Source organism: Pagrus pagrus, assembly GCF_965226575.1.
Source record: "Pagrus pagrus genome assembly, chromosome: 23".
NCBI classification, from domain to species: Eukaryota; Metazoa; Chordata; class Actinopteri; order Spariformes; family Sparidae; genus Pagrus; species Pagrus pagrus.
The window spans coordinates 7,231,095-7,249,017 of NC_140205.1; the positions used below are offsets into that span (position 1 = coordinate 7,231,095).

General features: G+C 42.4%; 2 protein-coding genes across 7 annotated transcripts in view; one reads left to right on the forward strand and one right to left on the reverse strand.

Annotated features, from left to right (window-relative positions):
* Window positions 1-47: 47 nt before the first annotated feature.
* On the reverse strand, window positions 48-3,299 carry ckap4 (cytoskeleton associated protein 4). The gene is made up of 2 exons (XM_084345587.1): window positions 2,808-3,299; window positions 48-1,609 (listed from the first exon to the last, which is right to left on the reverse strand). Exons 1-2 carry the CDS (start codon window positions 3,147-3,149, stop codon window positions 431-433), a joined length of 1,521 nt encoding a protein of 506 aa, XP_084201713.1. The 5' UTR covers window positions 3,150-3,299; the 3' UTR covers window positions 48-430.
* Window positions 3,300-5,768: 2,469 nt separating this feature from the next.
* Window positions 5,769-17,923, forward strand: part of bltp3b (bridge-like lipid transfer protein family member 3B) — a 32,413-nt gene continuing 20,258 nt past the window's right edge. For 3 of the 6 annotated variants that reach the window (XM_084346109.1, XM_084346110.1, XM_084346111.1), the window contains exons 1-2: window positions 5,769-6,168; window positions 16,709-16,871. In XM_084346109.1, coding sequence (XP_084202235.1) covers window positions 6,125-6,168; window positions 16,709-16,871 — 207 coding nt within the window. In that variant the 5' untranslated portion in view covers window positions 5,769-6,124. The remainder of the gene's footprint in view (window positions 6,169-16,708; window positions 16,872-17,923) is intronic. The other 3 variants (XM_084346112.1, XM_084346113.1, XM_084346114.1) reach the window with 1 other exon arrangement.

Genomic DNA, 17,923 nt, shown 5'->3' on the forward strand with positions numbered 1-17,923 from the left:
CCGTGATTTAACAGTAAAGGCGAGAAATAACTCTTCACAGCTTTTGAGTCAACAAGAGTTTTTATTCTTGTAGAAAAAAAAAAGGAGTGAGTAAACAAAGGAGTGCTCAAAAGGAGCTCATCATTATTGCATTCAGTTGGTTTTTAAAAAAACAGCATTTGAGGGTAAAACTTAACAAAAGACAACATTAGAAAAAAAAAAAAAAAATACAGTGCAGATGAGTTTGGGTTTGAATTCACAGATCAGCAGTCCGGCTTTTCTCCTCACATTGGCTACTTTTCTACCAAAATGTGCAACATCATGACATCAACTATCAAGTTTAAGAACCAATTCTTCATGAAAACAGGAAAAGTGGGTTATGTTCACCCTTTAGGAAGCGTTATTGTCCTTTTTTTGGTAACCTGATGTCGCTCTGCTCATGTAAAATCACCTACTTCCCCTTCTTAGCTTTGGATATGTCGGCCAGTGTCCGTGTGGTCTCCTGCAGGGCCTTCTGAAGGGTAGCAATCGCCTGATCGTGGCCTTCTAGCTTGGCTGCTTTCTCTTCCAAGCCGGCCACCATGCTTTTTAAGCTCTGCAGCTGCTCTGGCTTCACGCTGCTGCTGCTGCCCTCCAGAGCGCTGAGCCTCTCCTCCAAGTCCCTCGCCTGCTGATCGAAGCCCTCCACAGCAGCCATGTTGGACTGGAGCTCCACCAAACTGCTCTTCAGCGCCTCCATCTTCTCCTCCAAGCCCGCTTTGACACTCTTCACAGCCTGCTCCTGAGCAGCCAGAGTGCTCTCGTGGCTGTCGTATTTGGTGAGCAGCGTCTCCACTTTGCTGCTGATGTCTGACACCGATGCAGACAGTGAGTCTCCGCTCTCCTCTGATGCTTTGACTCTGACTTCTAGGTCGTCTGATTGCTTCTTGACCTGAGCGGCTGCTTCGTTCGCCTTCCCCTCCGCATTACGAGCAGCTTCAACCGCCTGCTCCACGCTGCTCTCCAGTGTCTCGCTTCTGTCCTTCAGAGCCTGGACGTCGGCCTCAGCTTCAGACAGCGACTGCCTCAGACTCCCAACGGTCTCCTGCACCACTGACCTCACTGTTTGAACTTCCTGAGAAAGCGAGGCTACCTCCTGGTTACGAGTCTGGAGCTCTGCCCTCACAGCACCGATCTGCTCCCTGAGTGAGTCGGCCAAGGAGTCAGAAGCCTCTTTGGCCGTTTTGATTTCAGCTACAGCATCAACGATAGCAGTGAGCTCCTGTTTGATGAGGGCAGGGTCTTCCATGTCGCCCAGGCGGGCCTTGAGGTCAGCCAGCTGGCTCTGCGCGTCGCCCTGAGCTTCGGTGAACTCCGACACGCTGGCCTTGATGGACTGACTCGCCTCGGCCAGACGCTCCTCCACAGTCTTCTCCAGAGAGGAGAAGTCCCTCTCCCGGGCCTCCTTCACCTCGCTGATGCCCTCTGAGAGGTCCCTGAGCAGATCGTTCTGGAGCCTCTGGAGGGCCTCCTCCACCCTCCTGGTCTCCACCTCGCCCCTCTTCATGCGGCTGATGGAGCCCTCCAGCTCCACCCGCGTGATCTTCAGTGATGACTCCAGCCCGTCCACGACACTCGCTAGAGACTCCACCTGTGCAAGAAGGGAAACATACAGAATCAGCGCATTTTTATCCATTTTAACCATCCATTTTTATCATTTAGTCTATAAATGTTAAAAAACTGTGAAAAAAGCCCAAAGTGACATCTTCAAACATTTTGTTTTGTCCGCAACACAAAGACATTCTGTTTAGTGTCAGAGAGGAGTAAAGAAACCAGAAAATATTTACATTTGAGAGGCTGGAATCATTCAGTCAATCATTTTGACTTTTTTCCTTCTTAAAAAATGACTCAAACTGATTAATTGTTCATCAAAGTTGCTGCTGATTCATTTAATAGTTGACAACTAGTTGATTTATTGATTAACCACTGCAGCTCTACACAGAAGTGCCCTAAATGAGCCCATAATATGTCATATATCATAAGATAGTGCAGGAAAAGGGTAAAGATGTGAATTTTTTAAAATGTAATCATCAGTCCTCAGTTCTGCTGTTGGTATTAGAACTATTTTAGAGTTTAAGTCACACCCAACCCAGAATAAATTAACACGACAAACGTGTTTCATCTGAACATTTACATGAATAGAGATGAGTCATCATAAAGCTCAAGTCAGTGATGGTACATAGCTGCAGGCTACTAGATCCTGAGTGTTGATCAGACAGGTTATACATGGTGCAGAGCCTACTTTTATCTTGGAGAACATCGATACAGAAATGAGGAAAGAATGAATGAAACAGGAGAGAACTTCAACTATATGCTTTAGTTTACATGGGCACTTCTTTATCCAGTTTCACTAGTGGAAAAGAGACTCAAAATCAGACATTTTTGCTTAGTTTGCTCCAGTTTATGCACTTTATAGAACAAAGTGTGCTCTCATCCTTATCTTCCTTGTGCATCTGTTCTTCTCAAACAAAAGAAAACACAAGAAAATATTTAAAAATGTAGAAATGATTCATTGTCACCAAGTCTGACACTTTTAATTCTACTTGTTGGACTTCTGCTCAGTTAAAAAGTTTAAGGAGAAAACGAGGAATCCATCACTGTGGCTCACCTAACCTACCCCACCCCCCACCAGAACATACAGTACATCATATGGACAGTTATGTAATGGTACACAAAGTCACCATCTCTAACAAAAACAAACAATAATGCATGAACTACAAGTGGTTTAAAGTTACTTCTGTCACTCGCACAACTTTTCCCCATTGATTCATGTCATTTTTTCCACCTACCTGTTGAACCACGCTGTCCATTTTACTGCCCAGCTCCGCGTTCAGCCGTGCGCTCTCCTCCTGCCCGGCGCTCGCCTGGCGCATTTCCTCCAGGACTTGCTGCAAGTAGAAAGCAGCAACCCCTACAGCGCCTATCAACGCGATATAAAACAAAGTGGAGGCTACCAGACCGAGGCAGCTCCCTGACCGCGGTGGCCCCTGAGGAGCGGGGCCACTCACCCCGTTACTACCGTTGCTGCTGCTGCTGCTGATCTTCGGGCTTTTCTTCGACGCGGCATCATCCTGGCTGGACGCGGCGCTCTTCTCGCCGGAGCTGCTCTTGTGTCGGTTTTTCGCAGTCATCTTCAGTGTGGGAGCTCGCTGAGATTGTGTGTGATGTGATGTGGGAGTGTAAGTGAGTGCTGGGTTTTTTTCCTTTTTTTTTCTTTTTCTTTTTTGCAGTCGTGGATGGAGGATGTTTCCAGTCCAGGCCCACAAACCGGAGCAGCAGCGTATCAGGGAGCGCGTCGTGTCTTTCCACGGGGCTCTGTGCGTCGAGGTATGCGGATGGGGGCTGTCCCATGTAGTCCAGGCTCTGCGAGGGTCCAGTTTGACGACTTTAAACAGCATGAAACAATGAATTACTTCTACTGCTCTTGCACGATTGGGGATTTTGCTCTATTTTTACACCAGAAGCTAGATCCACAACTTTATTTTCATTTTCCACCCAAAGACGAGAGGGGCGTTTCTGCAGAAGCATCTCTGTGGTGCCAAAAAAACTTTACTTTACTGAGTTTTTCCAAAAACTTCCAACATGAAATTAGGTTATTTTAACTTTAAAGTCACTTGATTTGATAGAATAGCAGGACAGAAGGGGTCTAAACCTAATGAATCTGGGTGTTACTGACATAAATCTGTCTATTATATCGTTTTGGCGACTGTAACACACTTTCATAAATGCTGATTCAGTTCTGAAAAACTGATGCAAACTTTCAGCAAGCGTCCCAGCTGAGCAGCACAGGGAGGGGCTGTTCCTTCCCTCGAGTTTGCTCCTCCTTTTCATACGTGGCAGCTGAAGTCTCGGTGCTGCAGGCTGCTGTTAAACCCCCTGATCACATCCCCACACAGTGAGACAGCAGCTGAAGTCAGCTTCTCCACGGTGAAAGGGAGGAAAAAGTTAGTTTCCTCCATTAAAAAGTGATTTCATAATGTTTTGTGCCCCTTAAATTGTTTGCGAGTAGAGATGAGATGAAGATCTTTTGAGACAAGAGGGAAAACAAGTGATCATAGATAAAAATGAACCAAGATAAAGACAATAGAAGAGAAAAAACATATATACAGATATGACTGAGAGTTGTACTGTGAGTATAAAATGATATAAATATAACTGCACAGAGACTTAGATTGGCAGGAAATGTGCACAGGATAGCTGCACAATATAAACATAACTGCAGAGGATAATTTCACTGTAAAAATGTAAATATAAGGGGTGTGTTTGTATAAAAATATAGAAATACTTAAAGAAGTATATACTGTGCATAAGGATATGCATACAGACTGATCAGCTGGTTCATATATGATAGAATAATATCATATATAATAATAAATACAACAGATATTGAAAGAGTATAAATATGAATATTGTGAAGGCTATGTAAGGAGTGTGTATCTTATACTACACGTGAATTTCTCCAGTGAAAGCTCAGTGAAGTCACATCGTATTGTATCTTATCCTATCTCTATATATTTTATGTAAATATTAATTATGTAAATAAATACATTTTACAATTGTGTTTTTATAATATCATATTTCTGTAGGACTTTTCTGGTATCATCATGTCCAATGCTTCTCTGGGGTATATTTTAATATATAATGGTTATTCCTATTTTTAACAAAGTGCCTACCACCAATAAAAAGAAAACATCCATGCATGCAAAATTTGTTACTAAAATTGCCCTCTGAGCATCTGATGAAAGAATCAGTCTATTAGTGCTCTTTTCCAAAGAGCAAAGCATGTTTACATTGGTTTAAACGCTAGATGGCACTAAAGGAGCACTTTATAGTGAAAGCAAACACTTACAAGGCAGATAGAAGTCTGAAGCCACATCGACAGGGCATTAGGTTATGTACACATAGATATAATGTCAAACTATTATTCATAAACAATAAATAAATGTAAATAATTAAATAAAATTCTATATATAATTAATTATTATGGATCATTACTCAGTTAATAGCAGCGTTAACAGTGTAAAGGGCCTTTGTGTTCTCTCTCAAACTTTATTCGAAATCAACAAAGTACCCAGAAGAGAAAAATGTTAAGGTATTGCAAATTTTAGAGCAACTTTATTGACAAAAACAGGTTGACAATTTCAAATAGCATCAGGAGTATGTTTGCTTGAGTGAGTACACAAATTATAATAAGAAAAAGTAGGTAAATTAAATGAATAAAGAAAAATAATAAGTTGGCACAAAAGGCAATGTTTTTCACAGCTTTGGTGTTCTGCTCTGTTTTAATGTATCCAGGTAGAAGTTTAGGAAAGATGTTAAGATAGTAAAGTTGGGTTTTACAACTTTTTATTCACAGACATTGTATTACATCAGAACAAATAACAAATAACATATTGAAATGAAATTAAACTGAGGATCTATTTTCTTTGTTAAAAAAAGCCTAATTAAGATAAGGCCATACCAAAAGGTTAGACTCAAGGTGCAGTCCCAAAATAGGTAAATTCTACTTTCTGCTGTTATGTGAAGGAAAGACATTTCACAACATTAAATGGACTAATAGGACATAATATAAGCGATATTTTAAAGAGTCTCATTTGAAACTAAAACTTTTCCGGATAATAACATGCTTTTCCCCCTCAAGTATAAATGATTCCAGTATCAAATGCCGATCTTTATCTCACCCACATCTTTTAATTGCGGGGTTTCCGAGCAGACCGTGAATGAGTCATGACGCCCCGCCCAGACGCCGTGACAACAGACGCTGCTCCTCCGACGCGCTGTCCAGGTGTTCGGTGTATGATATTGCAGAGATCCGGACCGTTTTGGAGCTTTATCAGTAAATCTGCATGAAATGGCCTAACGTGATATGCTTTGTCTCCGAGCCCAGCTCTCCCTCGGACGTGTGAAATGCCGTCTTTCCGCCCCAGCTCCCTCATCTCCCAGAGAATGACGCGGGAACACCGTTAAAATGAAGACTGACACGGGGATGAGAATTTGAGCTGTGTGTTTATACCTCGAGTGGGATAAGCTAGCGGTTACGCTAGCAGGCTAGCCAGACAGCTCAGACACCCGGCGGCGGCGGCTCGGATATCGGATTCGTGCGGCCATGGCTGGGCTCATCAAGAAGCAGATCCTGAAGCATCTCTCCAGGTCAGTCCTGAACGCTGCTTGACGTTAGCAGACAGGGAGTGGAGAGAAAAGGGCGACGGAGGGACTCAGCTGTCAGACAGGCGTTAGCTAGCCTTAAAAATGTTAGTTTAAGGTTTCAGACGAAACCAAAACGAATTGTACTCTTTGTTAAACACGGATGGGGATGTTTATTCTTTTGGTTTAGGAAGTTAGCGCACATCCCTGTTGTCTGTCAGACTGTCAGTTGCGTTTTCAGTTGACGTAACCCTCACTGACCCGAGACGTGGCTAGTCAGCTAACTTGCTAACTCGGGTGTAAGCTAGCTGGTGAGGAGCTAATCCCTAAACACTTGCCTTAGCAGGTTGAACCAGTCTGTTGGTTGAGTCAGATTGTTTAAAACAATCTCAGTCGTCCTCTGAAGGCAAATTATCTTCCAGCTTTCGGTAGCTAACAAACACAGAGACATAAACCCTAACTGGGAGATAAGTAGAGTTTAATTTGACATAATTATTTTTGATGACTGCTTGGGCAGGTTTGTTTTCACGGATTTAAACCCTGCTTATCTGGACTTCACACCTCCATAGACACTTGGCACACAACACAATATCATCTAGAGAGCGACATTTCCTATAGTCACCTTTATTAAAGCTATTTGATAGCATTTCGTGTCACCCTCTCATGTACCAGGAGATAAATGAGTGTAATATTGGTTCAGGATCTGTTTGATGGTGCTACCACTTGCTGTGTAAGGCCCCATTTATTTTTCTAATGTCTTGCTGTTATGTGCAGCATTCAGCGCGACCCATTTTACATCTATTATTTAGCATTTTCCACTGTCCCTCAAGGGACTTTCAATGGACTACTTCCTTGTTTTGTTTCAGAGAGAGAGCTTGAAACATGCAGCACCAAACCTGCTAATGACCTCAAGGAGCACATCCACACCTTTGAACAATGTGTGAAATGACAAGAGGCTCTATAATGAAACTGAAAGGTGGACTGACAGCTGTCATATTTCTAATGCAGCTCACTGATGACTAAGTCTTTAGACATCATCAGTATGCAGGTGGACAGCTTTGTCTTTGTGTAAAGCACAAAGAGAGACCGTCTTTGTGGTGACTGATTTGTGATCAATTAGTCACCCACTGGTTAACGATGTTTAGGATTGCTTTGTCCTTCATAATTGTACACAATGCCGCAGCCAAGATTAGTGTTGTGAGTGGCATGCCCTTCATTGTCCTCGTACTCTAACTTGTGTGTGTGTGTCTCTCCGTGTGCTCGGTCTGTGTGTGTGTGTGTGTGTTGAATGAAAGTGTTTCTGTAGATGACTGTGCATGCCCTCGGCAGCATTAGCATCACCATTGACAGGAAATGACTTGAAGAGTCGTGATGTCATCTGTCTTTAGGCCTGCCATCTGATCTTCTTTGTCCTGCCCTGATTGGCCGGGCATTGGGCGGTGGGAGCTGACCTGTCCGTCAGCCAATCCTGCTCGGTTTGGTGTTGTGATGTCACAGTGAAAGCGCTGGTGTCAGAATGCCAAATCACCGTTTATATGGCTGCAAATACAGTAGATTATCATCGTGCGTGCGTGAGTGGTTTATCTCGAGGATGGTTTAGACTTTTAGTGCTCGGTTGCCGTTTCGTGCTGCTTCATCAGCACCAGCCAAGAATAGCTCGCACCACTCGCAGGCTTATTCATCCACTCTGTAGGTGTGCACACACACCTACAGGTTATGTTGTGGGTGTCAACATGTCAGCTCGGCCTCCATGCTGAACAGCTGCAGAGGGCACACGGCTGTAGAATACAGTCTGTGACCAGGAGAGGCTGCACCACATCTTCACAGTTCATTGACTCAGAAGTCTGCAATGGCTGTTCCTCCTCTGGCCAAGACAAGTGCACTGAGGCATGTGAGACATATTAAACTAGTTGAGAGGGCCTTTTTGTACAATGGGAGCTGTTGGAAGAAGCTTGTGTGACTCTTCATGTGCAAGGATTAGTTTGTTAACAGTGAGTGACATTTTGGAGTTGTCGGCAGGGCTCCAATTTACGATTATTTTCACGATTAATCGCTCGGTCTATAAAATGTCAAAAGATTTTGAGTCACAGTTCTCCAGAGCTCAGAATGACGTCGTTGAATTGCTTCTTTCCCCCAACGAACAGTCCAAAACCCAAAGACTCTTCATTTACTGTCATAAATGACACGGAAATGCAGCAAATTCTCCAGCAAATGTTTGACATTTATGCTTGAAAAACGACTGAAACAATTAATCAATTGTCGAAATAGTTGACAACTAACTTTCTTTTAATAAACTAATTGTCGCAGCTCGAGTCATTCTGTGTTTTTTCGTGACGTGAGAGTGTATCGATGAAGTGCTTGACAGAGGGTCGAACCCAGGTAGCCCCTGGGGGTGACTAGATGTCAAGGTGTGTGTTTGTCTGCATTACAGGCCGGTTTAGATTATCGACAGGAGTCCTGGCCCTCAGCCAGACAGATCATGTTTCACACTCACTCGCGCACACACGTACAGTATACAAATAGATGCATGGTGAAATGGCTAAACACAGTTAGACATACTTGGTCACGTTTTCTCTACTTTGTTCCCCCAAAAGAGAGAGTTTCTCTTGCTTTGATGGGGAAGTGAAAGGTCAGAGACGGTTGGAGAGCAGGAACATGCAGCTGATTGATATTCTGATACAGTGGCTTAAATCCAGGTGTTCCAGATGAGGACTGAGAGTCAAATTTGGTATGAATGACGGAGCGAAAACATTCCCAAATGGAGCGCTGTATGGAAAAGGAGACTTTGAATGTCTTCCTTTCTTCCCTCTTCCCTACTTTACCCAATTTCTTCCTCACTTCGCTTCCTTATTCCATCTTTCCACGCTCGCTTTCCGTCTACTTTTCCTCTCTTTATTAACTCCTAAAATGTGTTGCTTTGACTTTCTATTTCTTATCTTGACATTAAATACATGGGTTAAGGGCTGTACCTAACTGTCAACCATTTTTAAATGTCTAAAAAAGGTAAGACAGCTCAAGGTGACGTCTCCAAATGTCTTGTTTTGTCTGTCAAACAGTTTATAGTCCAAAGATAATCAGTATACAAAGATTTAAAGCAGAGAAAAGCAGCAAATCAAATACTGCATCCATAAAAAACATTGCAAACACATAAGGACAGAGTAAAACAGCTAGGGGAAATGAAATGTGAATATGTTCTTGTTTCTCTACTCCTCTATGATGGTAAATTCCTTTGGTTGTGGACAAAACAAGACATTTGAGGACATCCTCTCGGGCTTTGGGAAACACTGATCAACATATTTTTAACCTTCTTCTGATATTTTCTAGACCAAACAACTGATTGCTTAATCAAGAGAATGATCCACAGTTTATTTGACAATGAAAATAATGGTTTGTTGCATCAAAACAAAACCATTCACAGTAAAAGTACAAGAGAAAGAGACATACACTCAATATTGCATGGTTTGCTACCAGTGGTACAGAAAAAAGTACTGAGCTCGATGGAAACAACCCATTATGCAGGACATCCGCAGTGATCTACTTCATGTCTGGAAACTTCTCCCCCCTAAAAGTCATCTAAAGTGATGTTGCAAGAGTTTATTTTTGCTCTGAAGGAACCAGAAAATGCCGCACACGCACTTTGGGGTCCTCAAGAGTGTATTTTTTCTTTGGACTGACCCCTACCTATGCTTTCCATACCTTCCTGATTACAGAGTGAATGGCTGCTTATTAATGTCACAAGACCGCAGCTCCACAGTCCTGCAGGCTGTCGTCAGCATAACTCACATCCTCAGTCACTGGGGAATGTAGAAAATTTGAGTGTCAGAGGGGGATTTTTTTTTTGTTGATGTGGGTAAGGTGAAGCTATTACACACAAATGTACACCGAACAGGTCTCTGAGTATGAAAGGATTATCACTACCTTCTAATGGACAGCGTTCACGACCTCGGAGATTATGCTTATGGTCAGGCTGGAATGTGAGGTCCGTTTTGGGGTTAAGTCGGGGCGATGGCAGCAACGCAACAAATGGTGGCAACATATGTCAGGAAAGAAAACAGGTCAAAACGCTGTAATAGGACTGCAACTACCGATTGTTTTCATTGTCAATGACTCTGTCAATTATTTTCCTGATTAATTGATTTGTTTTTTAGTCTATAGAATATAAAAAAAATGGCTAAGTGTGTCCTAAAGCTCAAGATGACATCCTTGAATGTGTGGTTTTGTCCACAACCCAAAAATATAGCACCAAGTCGCCCCAGTGTGTGATTTTTAGATTGGGCAGCACTTTTTAAACAACAACATAACATTGCAATAACAATCAGTTATCATCCCTGTTATGTGGCGGATCTCGTTGTCTTCTCAATTTTCAGACATTTTGCTTGCTTTTCTTTTTCTTGAGTTTGCTGCGAGCTGCTGCTTAAACCTCCTGTTGTGGGTCGCGCACACAGCGCGTAATCAGCATGTAACACCGTGTCCTATCCTGCTGGCTCACACAATTCGACGCTGTAACCATTGACATGTTCAGTACCTTACATACAGAGCGCCGTGGCGGAGTAAAGTTGCAATTTTCCGCCTGGAACAGGCTGTATGAAAGGGGCTTGTGTTCACTTGTTTACTTTATAACAAAAAAAGAAATTACAAATGTTTTTTCATACCAACTGGCATCATAATGTGCACCACAGAGGTAATGTTGAACGTTGAATTTCAATACTCGGTTTTCATCTTGCCAGTGGTGCTTTGAGCATTTTATTTCATGTAATAACAATGTTTTATTCATCATCAGAAATCTTGGGAACGCCAACTGTTCCCACAAGAATTTCCTCCATCACATTTTCAATCAGTAAAGTGGAGTCAGCTTAGTTTTGGGAACCATTTTCGACTCTGACTCAGCTGAGGTTGATTGTAACACCAGTATTATGAACGTGCTCTCCATTGTGTGCACAAATCACTTTTCCATCAGTGGAGCTTTAGTGGCCATTTGGGGTGAGAGAGATGAATCCATCTCTGCTGTTGTGTTTGTCGTGATGAGCCTCTTCAGGCCCGACTCTCTCCATCCTGCACTAGCAGTGTGATGCTGATGATGATGAACTCCACTATTCCCCGTGTTATCGCTCACTGCTGGTGGGAAGGCTATTATGGCATGAGTCATGACTGAGTGCCTAGCTGTGGGTGTCTCATCACTGTGTAGCTGTGAAATACGTGCGTGTGTGTGTTTGTGTGCAACGTCGACATTTGACCAGGGTCCCTCTGGGCCGGGGCGTCCTCTGCTATGGTGGTTCTTGGATTGTTTTCACCTTCACGCTAACCTTTTCTTCGTCTCCACGGGGTCATGAATATTCCAGGACTCTGGGGCCTTCGCTGCCAATATAAACTCCCTTCACTTAGACAGGTTGCCTGCCTGCGCGTTGGTGTATTGTCGTCCCTATTGGCGTGTGTGGAGGTGTTTTGTAGGAGTTTGTGTGTTATGTGTAAAGCTTTAGATGTGTGTTTTGCACCTGTGCTGGTATGTAGGCTAGTAATTCAAGTAATCCCTCTTGATGATAACTTAGAGATGACTCAGTCTTTTTAATAACTGTTAGGGCTGCGTAATGTTTTCCAGTTGTTGTCATAAAGCAGAAAAGTTGAGACAATAAAGGAAAACAGCTGTAAATGGAAATACTGAAGTAAAGTACCTCAAAATGTACTTAAGTAGAGTATTTGAGTAATATGCAGTAATGGTAGAAAACACAATCATTATATAAATTATAAAGTGTAAAGTCTATAGAAGGATAATAAATGTCATTATTATGATAAGGACCATCACCAATGGCATCAAAATGTAAAACTAATATGTTGTAGCTTTGACCTTTTTGGTTGAAACACCTCCGGCTTTATTTTGTCACCTTTACCACATGTGAAACCAAAGCACGCCATTATCTAGCCCTTGGTCAGATTACACTTTTTATAGCATCATAGACATCTTAAAATAACAGAGGTGAAAGATTTGCCAGTGAAGGACTGTGTTAAACTAGGAAAAAAAATGAAGAAGGACAGTCGGGTCATGTTCACGTTGTCCATCTTCCGTCAAAAGGAGATTCCTCAACACGATGTTGTTGAATGTGAATATTTGGTAAAGAAGGGAGACAACGCCAACTTGTTAGAAGGAACAGGAAAAGGTTTGTGCTTGTGTGTGGGTGTTATTTTTAGGTCGGGTTGTTTTAAGGTTTCTGTTTGATTTACCAACACACCCACACTGCAGGCAGTCGGCCTCCAAGTGCTGCAGTGCTGCTGTCCTCTAACAGGAATGCAGTAAAGTTGGATATATATAAAAAGTCATGATCTCTGACAAGACAATCGAAAGCAAGTTAAACGTGCTTCATATGAAATATTAGAGGGGCTTGTGTGTTGTTTTAAAATGCGTTTTGTTAATGTGCCACGGTTACCACAAGCATCTTCAACTAGCCTATGAAGAGCCTTGATATCCATTCTGGGACACTGACCTTACTGAAAAGAGTTATCAGACTTTTTCTGTTGCAGACTCATTACACTCTTCTCTTGACGCTGAATGGGCAAGTGAAATATTTAGAGGCCTATTTAAATGTCACATTCTCTGTTTCTTGTTGTCGAGCCAAGCGGCCTGCTGCCTGGTCAGATGAGAATTGGCAGGAAATAATGTGGTAACATCCCAGATCCTTTTTCTGGAAAACCACATTCCTAAATCCCAGAGGAGTTCCCTGAGGATGCCTCCTCTCATTCTTTCTTTTTCTGTCTTTATTTTCTGTCTCTCTTTGTCTTTATTTCTTTCTCTTGTTACGTTGCCACGGTCTCGGTTGCTAAAAAAACAAGCTGGTCGTCTGTTTGAGTCACATTGGCCGTCTTCGCTCAGGCTCCTCTCTTTCTGGCACTGATGTCATCAGGCTGCGCCACGAACGCACCGTCGGTCAGAGAAGGAAAACACCGGGAGTCTCCCTGTTTCCATTTCACAGGATCCACAGACATCAGCAGAAAGAGTGGCGGACTGAAGTCTGCCCTCAGTGCTTTGTGGTTATGGGAAAAAGTTGAAAGATCAGCCTGCAGTTGGAGACTTCTTGAAGATGATTTTGGCCGAATTACACACAAAAAAACTATGTTTTCTGTTTGAGCTTGAGGAACAACAAACCGATGATATTGTTTATGTGATCATGACTCATTTTTAACTGCGACGAATACCTGAGTAGTTGAACTATTAGATTAATTTCCAACCATTTTGATAATCAGTTTTAAAGAAATTCTCCGATTCCAGCTTCTTAAATGTGAATATTTTCTGGTTTGTTTACTCCTCTGTGAGCGATAACTGAATATCTTTTGGTTAAGGGAAAAACGCGACATTTGAGAAGGTCATCTTGGGCTTTGGGAAACATTGATTGACATTTTGCACCATTTCTATCTGACCTAATTGGGAAAAACCCAACTACAGATTATGATCTTTTACATGAGTAAGGTGTTAAAACTAACTTTTGCAAACAGGAAGGTGGGTATGGATTTTGCTGCTCAGTAGTTCAATTTAAGTTTTATCTGCAATCAGTAGCCAGTCCTAATGTCTTTATGGTCCTGCATTTGGTCCGGTCAGCTCGGCCCCTTCTGACTGGAATAATGACTGACGAGATGAAAGGGAAAGATGACGTTTATGTGAACTTTATACCCTCTGCTTCTTGCTGATATTCTCAGTATTGAGTAGGATCTGTCTCTGTGTGTATTTGAGCTTATTTAGTGTTAGCACACTTGCTGTTAGACAGCTGATCAACGGCATATTATTTGACTACGGTATTGGTTTATTCATGACTTTGTAAGAAGGGGAGAGGAAGCGAGAGGTAGCCCAAGGGAGACGGAGGAGCCAGATAAGGAGTGAGAGAGAAACAGCCAGTGAAGTTAGCTGGCTAGCTGCTTGATACTTGATCAGCAGCAGGGATGAATATTTCACTGGTCACATGGCTGAGACGCTCCAGCAGCAACAACATCCATCTCTCAAGAGTTTCTCTCTCTTGAGTGTGTGTATGCCCATGTGAGGGCATGTGCACACGATATTATTTGTGTTTTTGTTTGTGAGAGAGTGGTGGTTTTTTGTCTTGTGTCCTGTCCCACCGTGCCGAGTCTCTGTTTATGTCTGCCGCTACCTACCGCTGAATAATTTACGGGGATGTTGAATTAGAGAAGGATCTGACGCTGCCAGGACAAGGTGTTGAGCGGAAAGAGGCAGGAATTTGACGGAGTGAATCATTTGAAATGTGGGCCGCTGAATCACAAAGCATTGCTCACTTTGCAAAGTTTCCCTCGCAGTGCAGATACCAAGTCTCTTTGCACCTTTTAGATAGTCCTCCATCAGTGAAGACCATCAGAACAAAAACCTTCGTCTCTGTGCAAAATGTCCAACTACTGAGTGGCTCCATTATCATAAAGCACCACTTTTTGATAGATGATGATACAAATGGTCTCTTTGCTGCACCGGTGACTTTATTTCAGAAAGGGCATTTGATATAAGGAGGGATATTGGTCCTGAAACTCGCTTACTTAGCTGGTTTATCAGATATCAGTCCCTGGAGTTGCAATGTTTGAGTTGAGTGTGAGGACTTTGTTTTTGTATTTTTGACTTTTGCTTCAGTCCAGCACCTGGTGTTGAACTATAAACTTCTTGCACCGTTTTGAGTCCGGCCAGTAGGAGTGGACGATACTGCCCTAAAATGTTATCACATTATTAGAAGATATTCTTGGAATAACAGTGTTCATGATCATATGACCCAAGACTGACAAATATTTTTTAGCAGTGTTTCTTTCGCTTTCAGCCTGCTTGTTGTTGCTGTGCATAACAGTATGTTTCCAATACCTTAACAAGTTGGAAATACCACGATATGAATGGTCTTTCCCCAACTCCTTCACCCCATTTCTAGTCACGGCTACCATCTCTGTAAAACAATGGCAAATATCCCCCAAAAAAGACAAGTGTATCCTGAGAAAAATATAATGGATCATCCTACAAGTAAGGAAGGAACCAAAGATAAACTTTTCGACCTTATTAAAAGCTTTTTACTATACCCGTGTGCCCCAGATTTCATCTTTACGGATCCTGCCCTTGAGCTGTATATTTGCTTTATTATTCCTTTACCCCAAAAATAAGAATTGTTATATCAGTGCCAAAAAAATCAGGTATTGCACTGCCACTGATGTGGAAAAACTTTTATGAGCACACACCTTCCTTACAGGGTATATCTAAATTAGTAGGGCAGTAAAATAATAAATCTTTGGTTATGGCCATGATAATCAGGTCTCTCTGTCGGGAATGTGCGTTAGTTGTTAAACTGAGCTTTGATCTGGCCTACTTTCAGATACACACTTTAAGTGTGTGAGAGATTAACTACAGTAGGTAACAAGGTTAAGCCTACCTGAACTGCATATGTGTGTTTAAATGAAGTGATTCTGTTTATTAAAATACTGTTTCCTGGCTTAGATCTGATGCTACTCAAGAGCTATTTTTGTCTCACTGCATTGTTCAGCAACCAGAAACCAACATTTCTCGGGATTTTAAACATGTTATAGTTTAAAAACCGGTGTTCTGCACCTCTACATGCCACAGGATCAAGGCTGAGTGGCTCTTGACAGCTCGTGAATGTGAAATCAATACTATCCCTGTTCTAAGAGGTTCTATTAGACTGGTGCACAGGTCAATAAACCATTTAGGATCTGGTCACTCTGCTAACTATTAACCAATAATCAAACTGCAAGGGCAGAAAACACTTAGGTCACGGACGTTAAGTTTGTGTGTTCAAGTCTATTTACTTAAGCTGAAGCGCAAATAGACTGAACACACAGAATCACTACAACATACTGTCAGTGCATGACAGCGAGGTTATATCAATAATGAATCAAGTGGTCACGATATGGTTAAAAAAGTCATATTGGGATTATTTTGACAGATATTATTGTGGTGTGATTTATGATGAATCAGAATAGTCATTTTCATTTGAAACTGAAAAAACTTTTGCAATCATGATGATGTGACATTTGTTGAGTTCCGTGTCAAACAAACACGTTTTCTTACATCTGGAGTACAAGATTTGTGGGTCAGGAGCGCTCTGCAGCACCACTACTTCATTATCATACTGTTTTGTCACATTTTGCCGTTTGGATATCGCACCTGGCTATGTTACGATTTTGATAATATTTCAATTAATTGTGCAGCCAGCCATTCCTGACTCATACCTGTGAAGTAAAGTCGAGCGTTGGCGCTTATCGTGAGGATGGAGTACAGTTTGTCCTCGCTGTGCACAAACGCAGTGTGCTGTTAAGAGGACATTCATTCTAAAATTAATGCTTTTCTGCTTGTTTGAAAATGGCTCCCAGTAAACAATATTGGCTGATTTTCATGACAAACTGTTACTGAAAGAGTGAAGTGTGTGTTGCTTTGGACAGGCACCCCCTCTGTTCACACAAAGCCTAACAGTTGGGGTTTTCTCTGGCCAGCCTGTCACTTTGCCAAGAACTTGTCTCTATAAATATTCCCCGGCTCAAAGCAGCGCTTCTCGTCTGTGTTTTGCAGGTTTGCTAAGAACCTGTCGCCGGACAAGATCAACCTGAGCACGCTGAAGGGGGAGGGCCAGCTGACCAACCTGGAGCTGGACGAGGAGGTTCTGCAGAGCCTGCTGGACCTGCCCACCTGGCTGGCCATCAACCGCGTGTGCTGCAACAAGGCCGCCATCAGGGTGAAGAACACTGTCACATGTTAGATTAGTACATTTTTTTAAAGGAATAGTTCAACATCATGGGCAGAGAGTATGAGAGTTACATGATAAGATTCATACATCACTCATGTTGAAGCTACATCCAGCAGCTTGATAGCTTAGCTAACAACAACAAGTTGTGGTTTTACAGGTGGTTATGTGCCTTTTTTCTTGGCTAGACACAGTAACTTCCTTTGCTGGTTGCCCGGCAACTGCTCAGAGCCAAGAAAAAGTCTGGCACGTAACCTTCTATGAAACAACAAATTGTTGTTTTTACACTTTGGAGATGCAGGTGGCAGATTTTGTTACCTTCAGACAGAACCCAGCTAGCTGTCTTCCTCTGTTTCAAGTCTTTAAGGGAAGCTAAGCTAAGTTTCATATTTAAAGGGTTAGTTTGGATTTTTTTGGAGTGGGTTTGTATGAGCTACTCATCTACAGTCAGTGTACTGTAGATGACGGTCGGCATGCCCGCAGCCTGGAGAAGCAGCGTCACAGAAGTTAAGTGAGATGCTGTAGACGGGCGCAGCAGCAAAACCCATTTTAACCACCTTTAAAAAAAAATCAATATCAGTTTAAGTATGCGTTATATTTAGAATATTTTCAGAGCTCTAACATGCCGTCACATAGCCATTTCTGACAGGCAGCCTAAGCTGTTGTATAACTCTCTCCATGGCTACCAAACTCCTTTGCCAAAAACAGTAATTGCACATTGCAGAACACCAGAGTTACTGCTGCTGCTGCCGCTTCCCTGATTGTTTGATATTTAAAATGATGTGCAAAACTACACGGTTTTATTTCAGGCCTAAATTAAAGGAAAACCGCACAAATATCTTCTGTGTATGAATACAGACAGGCTGGCACTTACGTCAGGACACAGCAGTTGCCAGTTAACACTTATCTTCCGTCCTGCTGGAGCTGTCTGATGCCCCTCACGCAGTCACGGTCGCCAGCAAAGTACCATTTATAAGGGCAGACTCTGACACACCCTGGAAACAGTGAATGGAACTGCGTAGTTTGCTTCGTGACTGGACTAT